At 37.9% G+C, this 21,796-nt stretch overlaps 1 protein-coding gene across 2 annotated transcripts; it reads left to right on the top strand.

The window, feature by feature from the left end:
* Nucleotides 1-373: 373 nt before the first annotated feature.
* Nucleotides 374-20,114, top strand: PIWIL1 (piwi like RNA-mediated gene silencing 1). Of its 2 annotated transcripts, none has more exons than XM_049805676.1 (20): nt 374-454; nt 3,386-3,536; nt 4,209-4,334; nt 5,742-5,956; nt 7,062-7,183; nt 7,848-7,928; nt 8,801-8,998; nt 9,373-9,484; nt 11,693-11,813; nt 12,455-12,572; nt 12,734-12,848; nt 13,824-14,011; nt 14,610-14,682; nt 15,016-15,216; nt 15,542-15,645; nt 16,140-16,210; nt 16,754-16,907; nt 17,841-17,966; nt 19,100-19,247; nt 19,998-20,114. In XM_049805676.1, exons 1-20 carry the CDS (start codon nt 374-376, stop codon nt 20,112-20,114), a joined length of 2,622 nt encoding a protein of 873 aa, XP_049661633.1. The 2 variants fall into 2 exon arrangements, with proteins under 2 accessions (XP_049661633.1, XP_049661634.1); XM_049805677.1 differs by having other exon boundaries at nt 3,386-3,507; nt 4,198-4,334.
* The last annotated feature ends 1,682 nt before the right edge of the window (nt 20,115-21,796 follow it).

The following is a 21,796-nucleotide window of genomic DNA, read 5'->3' on the forward strand; positions in this document are numbered from 1 at the left end:
CTAGTTGACTTTCTTCACGGCTTCGGAATTTGTGGTGGGCTGTGCCAGTGGGTTCAAACTTGACTACAAGAAGCTGTGTCGTGGTTTAACCCCAGCCAGCACCTAAGCACCACGTGGCCGCGCACTTACTTCCCCACCCCATCCAGTGGGATGGGGGAGAAAATTGGGAAAAAAAGAAGTAAAACTGCTTGTTATGGATGTGTTAGTGTGCAGATCCAAGAGCAGGGAATTTTGCAGAGGAGGGTATGTTTTACCGAACCATTTGAAATTAAACAAGGGTAAATGCAATAGTGCTGCTCATAATATTTATTGGAATAAGAATGGGGGAAGGAGAAGATTGAACACTAATGCTGTAGGTGGTTTGTCTTAGAAGATGACAGGAAGAGCTAGAGCCAGAGCAAGAGGAAGACCTCCAGCACTGGAGACTGCTAGTCCTTCTGTAGGAGCCACACCTGTAAGTTGGTTCTCTTTTTAATGAGCGCAGCTAGGCTTTGAAATGTCATAGCTCAACTACTTCCTGTTTTAATATTGGGTATACATGTTGGATGATGTATGTGTGTATGTATATATTATGTCAGGTGTATAGTTATATTAACTCATTTTTATTAAGGAAATTCTTGTGTGCTTACAAACGAGTACTCTGTTATATAACACAGTTGTCATAATACAGCTTCTGGAAATAGGTAGGCATTTTCATAGCTTGTTTTGTCCACTATGATACCCTGCAGAGATGCAGAATATACTAGGCTGCTGCTGCTATTGATGCATATTTGGGCAGAACCTGGGTCTGGCAGGTGTCCTGACATGTTTTTAATTTTAATATCAAGGACTTTCTGTCTTTGCGTTTTAACTAGTGTTTAGGGCTTGTTTTGTGCATATATGCCCTAGTCAAACTGTAGCTTGAAAATGGCTGATACTTCTGTATTTGCAGCCATTGCCACATATGTGGAGATTTTTTAAAGCAGTTCCTCAAATTTGTCAGTTATTAATAATCATCTTTCATTTGAGAATGTGATTAGATGGGAGGAGTGTTCCTAGTCCATTTTTTGCCAGTGTCAGATGAGTTTAAATCATGATGGAAGGTAGTTTTCAGTTCTGTTTCTCAAACAGTGAAATGCATCTTGCATTCATAGTAGCACTGATGCACCTCTTGAACCTGGAACAGAGTTTATAAACCTGAGAGACCTGATTACTTCAAACTTGGTCTCTCTGAACTTGAATAGAATTGTTAGCAGGAGTCAGGAGGTGGTATCAGTGTTCTGCTGTGGGTAAAGAGGAAAGTAAAGGAAATGGTAAGGCTTAGGTACTTTACATGGACTGTGAATATTGATGCAGTCTGAGTGGAGAAAAGTCTGGTTTGGTTTTTTTTTTTCTATATAGGTTGCCACTGTTCTACCATGTAGACTGCATGTATCTCCCTCCAAAAGGGTTAGTTCCAGAAGCATTTCCAAAGACACATTGCAAAGAGGTTGTGGAATGAATAAGAGGGTTTATATTAAATGTTTGGAAAATGAGGGCTTAGGCATGCGCTCTGTCTCGGCTTAAGTGAGAACATAATCTGTGCTGATCGCAGGGCAAGATGGGAGTAACTAGCCATATATTGTAGAAGTGAACCATACCATTTGACTTTACACTAGACTGATACAGAGGTGTCGTAATACACCAAGTTCTTGTTACTGAGGTTTTTAACAAAAAGCATTAGTGGGATTTAAGGAGGTCAGGGGCCTACCTTTCCTTACTAATGTCCTGACAACCCCGTCATCTTTCTTGCTGCAGAGGTAGGAAAGAGGATAGGTTGGTCAGTCCCTGGGAAGTCCTTCCTAATGCGGAGGCTGCAGCCTGCAAGGGGGATACCAAGAAGATGGAGCTTGGCTTTTTGTAATGGTGCATGGTGGGAGGACAAGACGCAATGGGCAAAAATTGAAGCAAGCGTTGTTTTGACTGGACATAAAGAAAAATGTTTTCATGATGAGGACAGTCAAGCACTGGAACAGGTTGCCCATTGAGGTGGTGCAGTCGGCATCCCTGCAGATGGGATAAATCTCTGAGCAACCTGATCAGACCTCGTGACTGACCTTGCTTTGAGCAGGAGGTTGGGCTAGAGGCCTCCTGAGGCTTCTTCCAGTCTGAATTATCTTGTGGTTCTTTGAAGAATGAGATTGTTGAAAAGCCCATTCCCCCCACCCATACAGTAAACCCTATCCCAGTATAAACTCTTCCTTCAGTTTATGACTTGACACAGAGCTCTGCTCTGATCCTTTAATGGATGGGAAAGCAATATAGTCAGCTCAGAATAGAGGGGTTCAGTGCCTAGCAGTCAGACTAGAGAATCCATGTATGTGACATTGCGACTTCCTTTGGGGCAAGGATGGGATATAAGTGAGAGCGCCAAAACAGATACTCAGGGAATCAGGCCAATACTCAGGGAGCACAAAACTGGTGATAATATGCTGTTACTGTGATAGTATTGGACTGATAATTTTCACATATACTCTTTAGGGTTGTGTACGTTCAATCTTTGCAGTAGTGCTTATGGGTATTTACAGACTTCTTAAGAGGGTGTACTTTTGCAGATCTTATAATGTGTAAAAATAAGGTGGAGAGTATAAGAACAGAGGGGCCTCTTTAGTTACTGATCCTGTGTTCAGTGTCAGAACATGCATATGGGAATTACAAGACACGTACCAAGAGCTCTGAGAGCAAAGGAGTGGAGGAACTCCAGCAATGGATTGCTGGCAGGTTGTGTGACACTGGTTCAGGGGGTTCCTACTGCTGTGTTGTAGGGCAAGGCAGAGCCAGGCTGGCTCTCTAGCTTAGCTTTCATGATTATCCTTGATATTGGCCTCTTGCTTGCTTACACTTGAAGTAGAGAACTTGATTATTCCTGGAGGGACTAATTTGTGGGGCAGACTGTAATCTGGTAACATGAAACTCTGAATTGTGGGATTGCTCATGGCTAAAAGTTGTGTGTTGCTGTTCTTCCAGGCATGACACTTCTTAATACTGTTTATCCACTAGACACTAAAATTACAAAAGCTGTTTTTATAAAATAAGTAGTCAGCTGCTTGAAGTATCAGAGAGGGGTTGTTAAAAATGAGAAGTCCAGAAATTTTAGTTAGAGTTTGGAAAGAGAACATTTGCATTTGCTACTAGTTTAATGAATATTAAGTGACCAAAAAAATTTCCTGAACCCCATTATTTTAGAGTTTGAAGTACAGAGTAATAACTCTGCTCATTAATATAGGAAGAAAGATTTAAACTTAAGCAACTGTTAACTTGGATATTCGAGCATTCTGTACTTGGTTAGTGACTTTGTTTTCCTGTAGTCTTGGAAGTATGCTGTTTCTTCAGTTGCAGTAGGAAAAGTTGTTCTCAACTGTTGCAGGTTCAACAAACTTTGCCAAGTCAGCAACCTGGCCGTCGGCAACCTCAGCAGCCACGTGTTCCTCCATCAGTATCAGAAGAACCTGGTGGCCATGGACGACAGAGAGGCTCTCAGAGTGTTTCACAAGACCGGAATGGGAGAAGGCCAGAAGGTCAGAAAGGGTGAAAAAGTTCATTGCCCAGAAGAGCAAAGTTCACTGTACATACCTTGTGATGACAGTATTGTCATTCTAAGGTGCAGTATAACTGAACCAGGAATTTTGAAAACTATCTTCAGTGTGCTCCAACTCCATCGGTACCATCTCCTCTATCAAAATAGGTTAAAAAAATAAATTAGATGGCACTTGTCACAATTAACTGCATGAATATCAATAGTACATTTCATTTTGATGTTTCATTATTTTTCTTGAGTCTTAATAAGGAAATTAAACTTTCTTACCTATTTCACATAATTTCTATGATTCTATGATAACAGTGTATTTAAACTTTTTGGTGCCAGCTGGAGGTGAAATGAAAGGTCTGTCCTCCTTGTATTTGCAGAAGAGATTATTGATTTGGAGGGTTTACATCTTTTTTTCATCTGGCTAGTGAGCTGTTCTGTTTGCTTACTAGTTAACTGTCTGTAAATCTTAGGAAGTTAATATGTGTTACCTGAATGCTATTTTAAGATTAATTCACTACATAGCAAAAGCTGAAACTTAGCATTTCATGATTTCTCTTGATTTGATATATATCCGACTTTCAAAATTGAGTTGTATTTAATTCTTATGTTTATAAAAGCCTTGACTGTAATTCTTCCTTTTCCTCAAATTTCAAAACAATAGGATTACAGATTTCTGCGGGATTTCAAGAATTGTCTTTAGCAGATAGGGGTGGACGTCGTAGAGATTTCCATGACCTTGGGATAAATACTCGGCAAGCCATAGAACATGTTCAAGAATCAAAAACTGGTATGTTCAGATTAGACTATAGACATATAAGCAAGTTGAAATGAAAAATAGCTTTGCTTTGTTTCTGCTTTTAGTATCCCCTAGAGAGCCAAATAAAAAAAAAATCATCATTGTGTACTGGAAAAAGATATAAGTTGCTCCCGATATCTGAAGAGGAACAGTAAGGTGACATGTCTGATGGCGTACTGCTTCAGACAGAAGTTATGTAGCATTTTAAATTGCAACTGTTTAGACATAAATGATGATCCTTGTATGTTGCACTTCTTCAAGCAAGACTCTTCAGGACTCTGTAGGTTTGCTTCTAGAAGTTCTGGTTTGTAACACATTGACCTAACCAAATTTGTAAAGAACTTGCAATAAATGTGGAATTTGAGACCTCTTCTGAAGAAACTTTTTGGTTTAAGTAAAAGGTGATATGCTTCTTCCCTTGAGATGAAATAATGCATATGAAAAGATGTAAAAGCAGGCTGTCATGATGGTCCTGCTTTCTTGCTAGAACACAATCCTTTTTAATGTTCAACAGTGCAGGTTCTGTGCTGTAATAGTTTTGTATTGCAAGTGACTCTGTGAGACATCACAACAATATAACAGCAACTGTAGTCCACTTTTGCTTAATTGAATAAGTACAGCATGCCACAGGTCCAGGGATGGTAGGTCTTAGTTCTGCTCAAGTCACTTTGGACCAGAAGCAGTATAGTTGTTTTCTTTCTCACCTAGATTTTCTATCTAGAGCTATGCTGATGCTAGATCATGGATTGTTGTACCTTGTAGGCAGCTGTATTGCTGGCCTGTTGTCTTCTATTTATAGCTCTGCACAGTTTTCTAGTATAATATACATGCTTTGTATGTGGTAGGATTTTATTGTTTTCATCTGGGGTGTTGTGTTTCAGATAGGAAAAAAATGGGTAATGAAAGCCAAATTAAAATGGGTGATCCATAATTATCTGCAATGTATTTTTTGTATTAGGCTTGTGTTTTTAAGTCTAAAAGAAGTTGAAATGACATATGAAAAAATGGGAAGAAATACTTTGAGTGATCTAGAGCTAATGTAAAGAAAGATTAATTTGTTCACAAAGGAAGTTTATATTCTGGTGGAAATTCATCTCTAGTACCTGGTACTAACCCTTTGGGAGACAGGTTACTGATCTAAATGCTTATCTCATTTGATGCAAGAGTGTTCTTGACAACTGAAGAAATTATAAAAAGCTCTAAGTGGGTTAGTGTGTATGATAACACTATGCCTATGTGAGCATTTCCTATAGCTTACTGAGCTAGAACAGTTGTAGAACATAACTGACCTTTAATCTTTGTCTGAATGCGTTAGTTTTTTAAAATTTCTCAAAGCTGTTGAATTACTATAAGCAGGTAAAATTTTGTGACTACTAAGATGTTTGCCTCTCATTTTAGGTTCTTCAGGTATTATGGTAAAATTAACTACAAATTACTTTCGTCTGACATCTCGACCCCAGTGGGCTTTATATCAGTACCATGTTGGCTATAGTCCTGAGATGGAAGCACGCCGTCTTCGATCAGCTTTGCTCTTTCAGCATGAAGAGCTAATTGGAAAGACACGTGCATTTGATGGATCAATATTATTCTTGCCAAAAAAACTAGGGAAAAAGGTGTGATACGAGAATGCTATTTTATTTTTTTATTTTGACTTGTATTTTATGGTGCTACTTGTTTCTTACTGGTCTGGGTGAAGTTAAGAGAATTGATGTCTGATGAGCAACATTTAGCTGGATTGAAAATATAAGCTAATTTGCTTGTGTAGAGAAATTTGGTAATAAACTTCTGGTTCTAATGCCTAGGTTCTACAGGCTAGAATAATCCTCTGCACAGAAGTGGTTAGCACAGACAGTATTTTTCCTTTAGTTTTCTTTCTGCTTATATCTTTTCATAACTTCTGGTTTTTAACATCCGACATAATTGAAACGTGGATGTATTGGGTGTACGTGGCAAGATTTTGGTAGCCGGTGGGGTCTGGGGTGGTCCCTGTGGGAAGAGGTTAGGGGCTGCCCTGTGTTGTATGCAGCCATTTTCAGGTGGCTTCACAATGGACCCACCACAGACCAAAGCTGAGCCCATCAGCAGAGTTGATGGCACCTCTGTGGGGAACAAATGCCAGAGCAAAAGAAAAATCTGAGAAGAAAGGAGCAGAGGGAAAACGCCATGTACTGATGGTAATCCCTGCCTCCCCTCCACCCCCCTCCGCCCCTTGTGCCACTCCCTTGCCTTACTGCAGGGGTTGAGTGTAACCAGTTGTGTTAACAGAGGGGGCAGAGGAGTCCAGAGTGAAGTTGAGCCTGGAAAAGTGAGAGGGGGAAGATGTTTTCACTCTGTGTTTTTAAAGTTCGTCTTTTTGCATCCCAGTACCTGAATCAGTAATTAAATATATATTAATAGGCAATATATTAAGTTTATTTCCTCAAGCTGAGTCTTTTTCCTGCGATGGTAATTGGTAAGTGATCTCCCTGTCTTCATCTTGAATTCAGCTGCTTTGGGGATGGCCTGCATTCTACTCCATTAGTTGTCTTCACCCAAATGAATGAAACATTTTAGGTTGTAGTTTACAGTCATAGTAGGAAATCAAATTCTTGTTTCAGCTAAGTCTTGAATTATTACTTAGAATCTTAATGTACAAGTCCAATTTTGATATTAATGGAGCAAAGTCCAGATATAGCCCTGTTTGCCTCTAGTTTTACTAATCTAACTTCACTTTCTCAGGTTACTGAAGTGTTTAGTAGGACTCGAAATGGAGAGAATGTGAAGATAACAATCACATTGACTAATGAGTTGCCACCTACTTCACCTACATGTCTGCAATTTTACAACATCATTTTTAGAAGGTTTGCTGCCAAGTTATGTCTTTATAAGAAGTCATTCTACAAATATCTGACTTAAGTTTTTCCTTTCCAATGAATGGACTACAAATCAATATTACAAATGTAAATTTTTAAGCCTTTGAGGCTACTGTTACTATGTGGCCAACCACATCTGGCAACATTTTAATGTGCAGTTATATGCCTGTTTCTGGCACATGCTAGCATGAAAAGTTTATACCTTTTCTATGAGCAAGCAGATTCACACTGGAATGCTAACTGTTGTAGGCAGTTAGTCCTGTCTCTGCCCTCCTTTTGAGTCTGTGGATTTGCCTCTTAAAGCAAATAGGAGTGCAGAACGTCTAACTGGCAGGTTACATGGAAAGACTACAGCAAAAGTTGTATACTTGGTACCTGGACTACCTGGTTCATCTGAAACATAGCTTGTTTAGACTGCTACCTTCAACTGGTTGGTGAAGGGGTGGGTTGTGTGCTAACTTATTCTCAGCTGATTAATTATCATTAATAAGTGTTCAGGGCCTTTCTAAATTGAGTTTAATCAAAAGTTCACATTTGTGACTGTTTTCTGTAGTCAGGTGAAAAAAAATGAGGTTGTGCAGAGGGATGGGACCATGCGTAGTTTGATAAGCTGAATAATAATGGTAAATGACATCCATATTTCAACTTGCAGGCTTTTGAAGATGTTGAATTTGCAGCAGATTGGACGCAATTATTACAACCCCAGTGACCCAATCAGCATCCCTAATCACAGGTTTGGCAAAAAGGATAGTCTAGGAGGGGTGCAGGGGGAAAGGATGACATTTTGATACTGCTCTGGTGGTTTATCATGTAATAAAACCATGGACTTAAAACCTGGTATTTCTGGGAAGCATGAGACCTCATTCTCCTAACTTAGGTTCTTCTGTGTGTAAGATCTCGTTACTCGTTACCAGTGTGTGTTCTGCTATTACATTTTACTCCAATATCAGAAACCTTGCTTAAATGTCTGTAAGGCTGAGATCTCTGAATGCTTTAATTCTGAAACTCAGGAGTGTCCAGCCTTCATTCTGAAGGCCATTTAATCTGCCATTTAAATTCATATCTGGCCATACCCCACTGGATGGGTAATTCTGGAATGCACCTATTTCTAGCTGTCATGTCTTGTCCCTGTTTGCTGCCAGGATCCTGTACAAGGTGACTGATGCTTCTGGCTAGCCCTAGGCCTGTTGTACAAGTTAGTAAGCTTGAGCTTGAGTTTGACTGGGGCCCCATCGCATGGCTGCGGTGTACTCCTTGCCATTAACCTAGCCTATGTAACGTGGTTAATGGAAGAAACTGGACAGTGTTCTACTAGATAAAAACTATTGGTTTTTTTGTCTTTAAAACGTTTTGAATAACTATACACTTTGTATGTAAGATATTTAAGACTAATAGCGTGAAATGGATTTCTTAGGTTTTGAGGCATCCTTTCTTCAGTTATATTGTTACATCATTCAATCTTTAAAGCTTGTTCATATTTGGATAATGGTTTCTTTGTGTCTTGACTACTTTCTAGTGTCTGGGAAAGTGGACAGAAATAACTCAAGGGGTGATAATAGAGATGCTTTAAAGCACGTTAAGATTCTGTATCTTCTCTTTTGGCAGGTTGATGGTTTGGCCGGGCTTCACAAGTTCTATCCTCCAGTATGAGGAAAGCATTATGTTGTGTACAGATGTGAGCCATAAGGTTCTTCGCAGTGAAACAGTGTTGGATTTTATGTACAGTCTGTATTACCAGGTTGAAGAGCAAAGATTTAGAGATGCCTGTGCTAAAGAGCTGATAGGTTTAATTGTTCTTACAAAGTAAGTCTCTTTGGACTCTTGTCATCTTAGAGATCTGTTTATTTTGGGGGATGTTCCATGTCCTGAAGTATACAATGAAGCATCAGAAAGCATGAAAATTGTATCGTTGTCAAGCTAGCAAACTAATCGAGGTGACAGCATTTACAAAAGCAGGAAGTACATATTGGATTAGTTCTGTTTTCATGTGGGTTTATTACAGTTCAGCTTTTAGTAGAATTGATAGCTGTTACAATCGAAAACTTGAAGTTACTGCTGCTGCTAAGAGCAAAACTCTTACATGAGTATTGCTAGTAACTTTTTCATCCTGCAGTTCTATTTCTTTGCTGTTTGAGTTAAGATTTTAAAAAACTCAGCTGATTAAATTGTTTATTTAGGTACAATAACAGAACATACAGAGTTGATGACATCGACTGGGATGCCAATCCACAGTGTACCTTTAGAAAAGCAGATGGTTCTGAGATCAGCTACGTGGACTACTACAAAAGGGTATGGAAACTTAACTGTCAGCGTGTGCGTTATGCTTTAATTTGAAATGTTAGAGCATTGTTAGAGTTTACTTATGATGCATGGATTTGTAATTCATAATTTTCTTTAATAGAATTTTATTTTTAATGGATACTATGTAATCTGAGAGCAGTAAGTAACCTATGCAGCATGATGTGGCATGAGTAGTCCATCCCAATGAGTAGTCGGTCAGGCAAAAATGCCAGGAGGCCTGCGTGGTTGAACAAGGAGCTCCTGGGAAAACTCAGAAAGGAAGCATACAGAAGGTGGAAGCAGGGACAGGTAATCTGGGAGGAATACGGAGACAATTGTCCCAGCATGCAGGAATGAGGTTAGGAAAACCAAAGCCCAGCTGGAATTGAATCTGGCCAGGAATGTTGAAGGCAACAGGAAGGGCTTCTGTAAGTACCTAAGTGACAAAAGGAAAACTAGGGAAAATTTGACCCCACTGCTATGAATGAGTCGGGGCCCCTGATGACACAGGATGTAGAAAAAGGTGAGGTACTGAATGCTGCCTTCACCTCAGTCTTTACTAGCAAGGCCTTAGAGACCAGGGAAGAGTCTGGAGCAAGGAAGACATACCGTTGGTGGAAGAGAATCAGGTCAGGCAATGCTTGAGGAAATTAGACATAGCTAAGGCTGTGGGCCCTGATGGGTTGTACCTACAAGTAACAGAGGCAGCTGGCTCACGTCATTGTGAAGCCACTGTTAATAGTCTTCGAACAGTGGTGGTGATAGGGAAAAGCACCTGAGGACTGGAGGAAATCAAATGTCACTCCTATCTTGATGACACAGGGAACTACAGGACAGTCAGCCTCACATTGATCCCTGGGAAGGCAATGGAACAGCTAATCCTGGAAACCATTTCCAGGCACATGAACAGCAAGGAAGTCATCAGTAGAAGTTGGCATGGCTTCAAAGGAAAAGTCATGCTTGACCAAATTGATAAACTTCTGTGATGAAATGACTGGCTTGGTAGATGAGAGGAGAGCAGTGGATATTGTCTACCTGGACTTCAGTAAGGCTTTTGACACCGTCTCCCGTAAGATCCTCGTAGAGAAGCTGGTGAAGCATGGGCTGAACGAGCAGACAATGAAGTGAATTGGAAGCGGACTGAATGGCTGGGCCCAGAGGGTGGTGATTGGTGCCAAGATGTGTAGCTGGAGTCCAGTAATTAGCAGTGTACCCCGGGGGTTAATACTGGGTCCAATCCTGTTTAACGTCTTTATTAATGATCTGAATGATGGGGCAGAGTGTACCCTCAGCAAGTTTGCTGATGGTTTACTGGAGGTGGAATATATGCACAGTCTTCTTAAGAGAAATTACTCTTTGATACTTCTGGTTCTTTGAAACAAAGTTTATCTATGTCTTCCATAGCTTAACCTTCTTTACCATTGAGGCCTACCACTGTAACTGTAACTTTCTGCACATCAGTTTCAACTAAAACAGGATGGGACTTAATAAGCTAGGAGCAAAACTTATATTATCCATTTTAGTTCAGGATGGAGTTTATAAATGATAAATTTTCTCTGCCTTCTTGCCTTTGCTGTGTGATCTCACTTTTCTGTTTGTAAATGCTATCCTTGAGATAGGATAGATCCAGGGTCTCCGAGGTGTGGTTCTCTTTCAGAAAAAAAAAAGTCAAACTATGAAGTATGTTTGACTGTCAGCTTGCGTCACCTTTTTGTGTCTTTTTTGTTTTTTCTAAACTAAATTAGCAATTGCTAGACAGAGCAACCCTTGCCAGATGCAAGGAAAAGTTGCGGGAGGGTTAAATTTCAGAAAATTCACTTGGACTCTTGTTTGATTCTTGTGATGTCTTGAATTAAATTGCTCTAGAGAGCAGGAACCTTGTCCATTACTGAACTGGAATGAGCACCCTAATTTTTAGTTAGGTACTCTGAGTGATAATGCCTCAAGCAAGGCAGAAGCATTGTTTCTGTTGTCACTTACAACTCAATATTATTTGGTGGCACCAATAGAGAGAATACGGCTTCCCTGTTTGACCTTTTCTGACAAAACCAGTTCCTCTCAAGTTAGATGTGCTAACTGGAAAATGTTGCTTGTTGCTTCTGTTTTGTTTTTGTTTGTTTTAGGAAAAATACTCATTTTCTAAAGTGACCACTATTACTAAGAAAAGTGAGTGTTTGTTATGAATAAACTAACATACAATACATATTTTTAATACAGCAATATAATCAAGAAATTACTGACTTGAACCAGCCTGTCTTGATCAGTCAGTCTAGGAGGAGGAGAGGGACCATCATGCCAGGACCTGTGGTTCTAATTCCAGAGCTGTGCTTCCTAACAGGTACTGTAGCATTTTTTCATATCAAAGCATCTGTCAAATCATAATGCCTACTGAAACTGGTATTTTGACAGCAGCCTCTTGCCAAGTTAAGTAGAAATGTTTGGGTTTTTTTTTGTATAAATGTGAGCTTAGAAACAAGTTTTGTAACTAAAAGATTAGATATTTAAATGAGGCTGAAAATTTTGAGGTGTTTCGATATTGCATAGTCTTTATGTATCGTGTTCAACATTGGCCCACTGATAACTTGTGGAGCTTTTTGGTGGTAGAACTTTTGTTGAAAAAGAGAACTTTACTGTAAATTGCTAATTTTGTAAGATACAGAAATGGGTATTTTCCTCTGAGATACTCACTTTGCACTAGCAGTATCTGTCCATCTCAGCACTGTTTTTTTTTTTTTTGCTTTGGAAATGTAAATAAAGACCTGCATGCCCTGTGTGGTTTCCTCTCAAGTGCAAAAATCCAGAATTTTTTTTCTGTGCAGATAGGAATGTATTTACACGGAGCAGCTGAAAATCTTGATCACTGCTGACACTACCTTACATGTCTGCAGTACATGCATAGTTAATCTGCATGATTTGCAAGTTTACTTTTCTTAGTCCTTAGTCTAACTTCTACTCAGAAAAAGATTTTGCTGTTAACAGGATTAACTGAGAAGATGCGTAATGATTTTAATATGATGAAGGACTTGGCTGTTCATACACGACTGCCACCTGAGCAAAGGCAACGTGAAATTGGGAAACTTATTGACTACATCCAAAAGTATGCTACCTTAATATCTTTGGTATTTCTTTGTCATGAAAAATTTGTATGATAAACTTATTTCTTGCAACAAAACTTTGGAAGTCTTACTGGTTTTAAAAAAGAAAAGTCTCAGCAAGAACAAATTTCTTTGTTTTAATTTAAATCTTGTTTTTAAACAGAGATGACAATGTTCAGAAGGAACTCCGAGACTGGGGTTTAAGCTTTGATTCTAATTTATTATCCTTTACGGGAAGAGTTGTTCAAGGAGAAAAGATCCTTCAATCAGGAAATGTGGTAAATAAAACAACTTCTAAAGTCTTCTGGATCTCTCAGTAATGAAGCAAGTTCTTAAGGGAGGAAAAACTACTTGTTGGTTTATAAATGAAGGATTATGAGTGAAGACGTTATACACAAGTCTTTGTCCAAACAGGAGACTTGCAAACTTCTTAAATTGTTTACAAGTTCTGTTTAGAACGCCCCTGAAGATTTTTCTGGCTTACATTACAATAGCATCTTCCTTGCAAAAAGGTCCCTTTGTCTAAACAAAGTCATTTCAGATAGGAGACTAGAGATGTTTCTAACTAGTTTCCATTTATTGAAATAGCAAGGCTTTCAAATGAAAAGCCACCAATTATTTCAGTTCAGTAGATACAACACATAAAGTATCTGTTCACTCAAACATAGGGTGACTCTTCAGTATGAATAACTTAGATTTCAATTAAGTCATACATTGACATAAAACATTATATATTTGCTCAGTAGTAGAGATCTTTTGTTTGTTTTGAATGGATGCTAGATGGAAAAGGGCATTTTATGGTATTTTGATCTGTATATCTGTGTATTTGGTAAAGCTTTTTTTTATTCTTGTTATTTAAATGTTCTGAGATCTTCTTTATAATAGTACTTTTCTTTTTCTCAAGTTACCTTACTAAAAAGAAAAATGGGAGAAAATTATGTCAATACATAAACAGCTATGTCTTTGTAGCACGAAATCTGTGCAGAAAATAGTAACAACTTATCTGAGCTAAAAATCATAAGTATCTTTGCATAATTATGAATGAAACATTTGAAGAGTGTAGGATTTCATGAAAGGGCTAGGTAGAGCTTATTTTAAGTTAGTGACAACAGCAGTAAAAGAACAGATAAAAATCAAGTCATTTGTTCTAGGCAAAAGCGTTAGAGTCTGTTCATGAGGTGTATTAGGAAGTAGTTGTGGTATAGCTTGTTTGGTAGTGTTGATTTTCTTTCTCTACCATCTCTTATTTACAGTTTAATTACAATCCTCAGTTTGCTGATTGGTCAAAGGAAACTAGGGGAGCTCCCTTAATCTGTGCAAAGCCTCTGGACAACTGGTTATTAATATACACACGGCGCAATTATGATACTGCTAATACATTACTTCAAAATCTGTTTAAAGTCACGCCATCTATGGGCATCAGAATGAACAAGGCAACCATGTAAGTGTCCTTAGAAAGCTGATGGAAAAATCATTTTATACTTATTAAGGTGTATCTGTTAGCCTGCTTAGGCTGTTAAATGAGGAGATAGTATAGTATGTCACACTACCAACTTCTGTGAGATTTTTAATAAAACAAAGTTGCTATCAGTATGCAAATTGTTCCGTTTTCTCTAGTGACTAACTTTCTTACTCATGCTTTTATTTGTGAGAGCATTCTCTGAGGGTTAAAACATGCCAAAACCAAACAGTATTAGACATAGAGTCATTGAGCAAAACCTTCTCAAGTGGAGCTATATTTAGTACAAGAAGAAATATGTATTTTCTTGCTGACTCTGGATGTATTCTGATTTTTTCTCATTGCAAATATCTTCTTTTGAGTACCTGTGCTTGCTTTTAAATTTGAATTTCATTGCACTTTGAAGCCTAAGTTGGGGGTGATTCCTCTTAATCTTCAAAATGTGTGAATATTGTGTGTCTATTAATAGCTATAAATGTGACACTTCATACAGTACTGGTGCATAATGAGCATTTATGTTTTTGTTCAAGTTTCAATAGCTGTTGTTTTTTTCTGTAAGCATTTTTTCTCTCCTTTTCAGGATTGAAGTAGATGATAGAACAGAAGCTTACTTAAGGGTTTTGCAGCAAAGTGTTACCCCTGACACAAACATAGTATGTATTTGAATCCATAATTTCTATTCATGTTAATCTCTGTAATTGGTGTTTTAAGACTAGTGGGATTCATTCTCAGAAATAAAACTCCTGGCTCCTGCATATCTACTACATGCCTTCTCGTACTCCTGTTCAAACCCCAGACTAACTGAGTATTGTTCTGGAAAAGAGCCTTTATAATTGGCTCTGAAGTATAGACACAAACTTTCCAGGTATTTCTTTCACTGTGAACTCTTGAATATTTGAGTATAAGAAACTTTTCCTGAAGAACTGCAACTGTTACATAAATCTGAGAATGCAGCTTCTTAAAAACATTTTTTTTTTTCTTTAAAGGCAGTTTGTGTTTTGTCTAGTTCCCGAAAGGATAAATATGATGCTATCAAGAAATACTTATGTACAGATTGTCCCATTCCAAGTCAATGTGTGATTGCTCGCACTTTAAGCAAGCCTCAGACTGCTATGGCCATAGCAACAAAAATTGCCTTACAAATGAACTGTAAAATGGGTGGAGAACTTTGGAGTGTTGAGATCCCAGTAAGTAATCTTTTTTTTTTTTTTTTTTTTTTTAAATTATAACCGTTTTCTTTATTGAGCCTTATTTAAAAAGCAAGCCTTTTTCCTCAAAAAAAGAAAATCGAGTGTTCTCTGTGTAGTTTGTTTTGTGTCTGTGAGAAGAGGCATGAAGTTAAATATGACATAAGGAGATATTTAATTCAAGAATTCAGTGCCTGTAGTTTACTTAAGCGTCCTGAAACCACACAGCTTATGTCATGATGTTGTTGCATGACAGGATGGAGATGATAGGTGCTTTGGCATGTCTTCATGTACTAATACACGTTCTGTATTGATTCCTTTTAAGCTGAAACAGGTAATGGTTGTGGGAATTGATTGTTACCATGACACTTTATCTGGAAAGCAGTCAATTGCAGGATTTGTTGCTAGCCTGAATCAAACAATGACACGGTAAGATCTGAATGCCAAAGAAAAAAAAATAAAAATCTTTCCCTTAACTGAAAAGTAGCTTGAATATAGTGGGCCATCATGAAAATGTCTTAAGTTGATTTACTGTTCACTGTTAATAAGAACTATTATGAATTATTTTTTCCACTACATCCCCTAAGGAATAGCCTTGTCCTTCTTCCACAGTGCTTGGGAGAGGGGGCAAATGGTGGGGCAAAGGCTGAGATGAATAGAGGGCATCGGGGTGACAGGCTTTTCTGCCTTTTGAGTTGACTTGTGCAAAAGTTTTTTGATAGGAATTGCACATGGCGCTAAGGCATTTGTCTACCACAGGGGCTTTGCGAGGTAAATATTCTTATAGTATGCTAACTCTTGCTTGACTGCCTGGACCTGCAAGAGCCATAAAGACTCAGAGGTCATAGCCATTTTAAAAATAACTTCATTGAAATAAGCCTGGGATATACTTTGAAGGTCATCTTTTATTTTGTCCTTCACAGGTGGTTCTCCCGCTGTGCTGTTCAAGGTCGTGGGCAAGAACTTGTGGATGGGCTCAAAGCCTGCTTGCAAAGTAAGGGAAAGCTTTCTGCCTTGTTGAGTCAGGTCTAACGAATGACAATTTAGCTTCCTCAAAACACACCTCCTCAGCTGCCTTGAGGGGAGGTGTTATCAAGTTGCACTTAAATAAAAACAGATTAAAACCACAGTTGTAAATATTGCTGAAAATTAATAGCGTTTTATATACATTCTTTCATTGATTCCCATGTTTCTTAACAATAATTAAATACTGCTTATCAACGCACTTCAAAGAATGCTTTAAAGCAGACAGATTTAAAGGATGACAGCTCCTTGCTGTGTGAGAGGCCAGCGGAGTAGCTAATCTTCTTAGGTTCTTTCTTTTTTGTAGATACACAGGTAAACTGGAATTCTTTTTGCATTTGTGTATCATGCATTTGTGTATCATGATGCATACCTGTTTCAAGTTACTGAAAGATTGAAGACCTCAGTTTTCAAAACTTACTGCTGTTTTTCCAGTAATAAAAGTCCATTTTTGTTTTGGAATGAATTGTCATTATAACTAACAGCTTTTTACTCTTTTTCTTTCTTTTTTAAGCTGCTCTAAGAGACTGGTTCAAGTGGAATAATTATTTGCCGTCTCGTATTATTGTGTATCGTGATGGTGTAGGAGATGGACAACTAAATACTTTGGTTAATTACGAAGTGCCTCAATTTCTGGATTGCTTGAAGAGTGTTGGAAAAGACTACAAGTAAGTTTGTTTCTTCCAACACCCTTTTTATACTGCAAGAAAAATACACACTGGGATACAAAAAGTGGTTACATATTAAGATTCTGTCATCTTTTCATCCTTTTTTATTTTTACTTGAGCTCAAATAACTGCTTTTCTGATGATTGTTTACATGATTTGAGATTCCTAACTTGTAATATAATAGGAAAAGTTTTTAGTACATGCACCATTAGTATTCAATGCACACGTATACAAAAATATTCTTTTGGCATTCTTGATGCATGTGGTAATTAATACTTTTTTCCTGCTGGTTGATCATAGCTTGATTACTATCACGTGTGTCTAGTAGGTCCTTTTTTTCTTCCCAGTTCTAAAAGGACTATCTATTGTCCGGTCACTTAGTTCTGCACAGTTTTCAACATTCTGCTTTAAAACTTATCAACTGCAGTGACTTGGTTTCTTAATCTGCTCTGAAAAATGAAAATATTTCCTGATGCTGCAGGCAAGTGGGGCACAAAACAAGTTACAGCTAGTAGGAATTGAAGTGCTTACTTCTGTCTAGCTTCTGTTAATGGCTTGCTCTTTACCAAAAATACTGTTAAAACACAGTGGTTTTTTTATATGAAAAGATGAGGTAGAGACAGTAGAAATAAGATCTTTATTTAGAAGATCCCTTTTTGGTCTGTTTTGTGTCTCCCTGTGAAGTTAAATATAAGCTGGATTGGTAAGAAATAGTATCAAAGTTGCACCTGAAACTAAATATCTAAAGTTATGAACAATGTCCTATTTAATCTAAATCAATGAATTAGTGAATACTTATATGTGAAATTAATGCCCTGGAGAACTCTAAAATTGCTTTTAATTTGAAGTTCTAGAGAATATGCTCCTGAAATACTCTCAGAACGGTTTTTCAGGATAGTTTTGGTTTTTTTCTTTTATTTTAATTTATTTTAGTCCAAGACTTACTGTAATAGTTGTGAAGAAACGAGTGAATACCAGGTTCTTTGCAGAGTGTGGTGGAGCACTTAAAAACCCACCCCCTGGTACTGTTGTTGACGTGGAGGTTACCAGACCGGAATGGTAAGTTAGTAAAGAGGTAACACTTCTTCTGTTTGCTGGCAACCTGATAACAAAGGAAATATACCTGATATTAAATTGACTGTGGGATCTAGTAGAAGAACGCTTTCCACGCTTCTGTCCGTTTGAAAAGAAATTATAGTGGCTGTGTAGATGAAATGGACAAGCTTAAACTTCATTAATTCATTATGCAATATTTCATAGTTTCCAATGTGCAGTATTTGTATATATCAGAGTATTACATATGCTTTTAACTAAGCATGTGTCTGTTTCACTTTTTGGTGTTTCTTTTTTTGATTTTTAAAGGTTTAGTATCGAATGCGTGCCTATTGATAGGATTGCCCAACTGTCCTTAACTGAAGTGAAATTCTGTCTGGCTGTAGTTGTGACGTTGCACATAAAATTTTGTTACTTTGTAAGGGTGCATTTTATGAGCCAGTGTTGGAAATACTCTTTGGTGGTCAGGAAGTCCCTAGAAGATTCAGAATTGTACAGTTTTGTGTGTAGGTAGCACATGTACACGGATCTCATTGACTTCACTTGCTAGCTGTTAATGAACGTTTTTGTAAGTCACACTCCATGGCACTTAGGTCAGGTATGTGGGAAATGCAAAGCATATTCAGTATAGGATGAAAGGTTTGACTTTGGTCGAGGGACGCTGGAGCACGTAGGGAGCAGTGCAGTCCTCTGTGGCAGCGCACAGTTCTGATCGGTAGTTTTGCCTTTCTTTTTTCCTGTTTTACCAACTGGCTGCAGGTGCCCCAAGTGTTGCAATAGGTGACAAACATCCAAACATGACTCACGGTGCAAGAGCAGATGAGAAGCATAAGCTAAGTACATGTGCAGGGTAGTTATCAGGAGGAAGACTGTATATGATGAATTGTTAAGATCTTCATGGTCTTAAGATCTGTTCCATATAATAAGATTATTCACATTCTTCCAGATCTCCTGGCTTTTCAGAAATAGAGGAAACTGATTATTTTGTGACCAAACCATAGGCATACTTTTGCAGTTTACTCAAGTATGCAAGTGACTTGAAGAAAATAAGTAAGACAAATTCTTGGGGATTTGCGTTTTTCTAAGGAAAGCAGCCCTTTCTGTATCAGACTTCTGGGGGTTTGTTTTTTCTATTACAGGTATGATTTCTTTATTGTGAGTCAGGCAGTGAGAAATGGTTGTGTTGCACCCACTCATTACAACGTAATTTATGACACAGGCAAACTGAAACCAGATCACGTACAACGTTTAACCTACAAACTTTGCCATATGTACTATAACTGGTCGGTAAGTATTTCCTCTGGGAAATGATAGTATTTTTCTTCTAAGATTGTGCATCTTTATGCAGTAACAACCCACAAAGAAGGTAGAAAAAGTTGTCCTTAAAACACCCATGCAGATCCAAAAAGCCTGCAAGTATGCATCTTGACCTAGAGTGGTGGTTTGAGAACTAGACATTTTATAATTACATGATCTCTGTAAAGTCTGAAGCTTAAAGTAATTTTTATTCTTACTAGTAAATACTTGTTGTTTTGAGTATTACTCCCAAATTCTATGTCAAAAGCAAAACTGAAATTATTATTTCTCACCTGCGGAAATAACTTCTTTGTGTGGAGATGGAACTGTGTTCCTCCATTTCCCTTGAAGCTTCCTCTATTGCATACCAAGATCAGGACACAGTGAGGTCATACCTGAGGTGGGCTTTAGATTTGTCAGTTTGGTAATCATAAATATTTCACAACCTACCTGTGTCCCACCTTGATGCTGTGAGATCCAGCATCAAATGTAAACCTGCGTAAGAGGCTTTTTTGAAATGAGGAGGGGAATGGAGCTGGGAGTGGTTTTGCATCTGCTCTTCTATAAAGCATGCTTTTTTTAATGTATTCAGTGTATGTAATGTTTTCACACATGGGCATAAACTACAGGGAACATAAATTTTACATGTATCCAGACTTGAATTCCAGGACTCTTTGTTACAGTGAATGCATGCTTATTTAAATGACTTTGAAAATAATTTTTTTTTCTTCCCTTCTGCAGGGTGTTATCAGAGTACCTGCTCCTTGCCAATATGCTCATAAACTGGCTTTCCTTGTTGGTCAGAGTATTCACAGAGAACCAAACCTGTTGCTTTCAGACAGACTTTACTATCTTTGAAGTTGAGTTATCAGCTAAAAAAAGTAGCATAGTTCCTGGGAATGTAGAATTGTCTGGGGTTTTGTGTGGCTTTTTGGTTGGGTTTTTTGTTGTTTTTTGTTTTTGTTTTGATGTTTTTCTTAAGAGACGTGTATGTGCAGTTGTGGAACTTTATTTTCATTGTAGCAGGAAAAAGCTTGAGATAGCAGATCTGCGTTTTGAATAGGTCTCTGCTTGCTATAATGACTATTTTTAATTATTTTTTTTTACACTTATTTACTAAAGCATTTCTGGGATTCTTCACAAACGATTACTAGTTGTTCTTATTTTTATTTATGTTTTGGGGAAGTCTTACACAGAATTATCTTTAGCATACAAGTTATATAGTTATGCAGACTAAAATCCAAACTTTTTCAGCTAGCACATTACACTTTTACTTTTCAAAATGCAATTGTTGCTTCCTTGTTTTTCTTGGCTGTTAAAATGAGGGCAAAATTTTGTCTCCTGAACTGTCATATCTTAAAAAGAGGCTATCAGACATTCTTGGTTATCAAGGCTTTGTTTTAATAGCGCTGCAAAACCTGTGGAAGAGTTTTTAATACTTGCCCTTGTAAGTGATTTGCAGACCATCTAGAAACTGTCTTGTGCTCACTTGTGTCCCCCTAGGAGTAGAGGGAAGTGCGATGTTTTCAAGCTGGCATAGCTGAGGAGAAAGTTCTGTGTGTACCAGAGTTTCAGGAATGAGTGTCAGAGGCAAAATTATTTCTGTATCTTATCACAGCTATAGGAACACCTTTATTATCTAAGGCTACAGTATTCTCTCCACAAAAAGCGATGGCTTTGACTAAGCTTGAATGCTCTTATGGGGGCTGTGTGACTTAGTGTGGACTATTCTATTGACATGCTTTTTCTTAGTCTTGTAACTTCATATTGACTAGTCAATATGAGTAAATCGTTTCAGTTGCAAATTCATAACTGAAATGAACTAAATTTCTTGGTTGACACTGTTCAATTGCATGGTTGTTAAATGAGAAAAATAATTTCCAACAAAGAGTATCAGTGCACTGATGTGCAAAAAAGTAGATAGTTTTACTATTCATGGTTTGGGTTTTTTTTTGGTTGTGCAATTCCAAGTAATGGGAAGTGCTTAGACCTTGGTTTGTATTGTACTTCTAGGATTTTCATTGGTAACTGTTCAGCAGGAATAGCTTAATTTGTAAAGCAAGTAGCAGTTGTGTTGATGAAAGTTGATTTCAGATTTTGCATTACCAGGCACAGAGTCAAACTAGCGCATATGGAAGAATCTGGATTAGTGCTGTTTTTTTTTAAACTAACTTGTTCTGAAGCTTGTTCCTTTTCTTTGTGAGATTTAAATAAAGTTGTTGCTGTAATCCTTGCTCATTTGGTTGTGTTAGATGTATTTGTGTACATACTTCAAGACTGGGCTTTGGGCATGCTTTGTGATGTATGCTAACATAACTTTCTAAGCATTCTTTACCTCTGGAAAGCTCCTGGAGTCTTGCATTTAGATGAGCCTCTATTCTATAGTAAACTCCAGCAGTTGTTGACAGTTCTGAAAAATGAGGGAGCTCTGTAACTTGTATTCAGTTCAGTTTTTTTTTCTTTCCTAGTCTGAGAGAACTGTACCAACCTCTTCCTTCCACATGAAATTTGTAATGAAGAGATGCATAGGGGTTTTTGGC

Source organism: Accipiter gentilis, chromosome 7 (genome assembly GCF_929443795.1).
Source record: "Accipiter gentilis chromosome 7, bAccGen1.1, whole genome shotgun sequence".
NCBI classification, from domain to species: Eukaryota; Metazoa; Chordata; class Aves; order Accipitriformes; family Accipitridae; genus Astur; species Astur gentilis.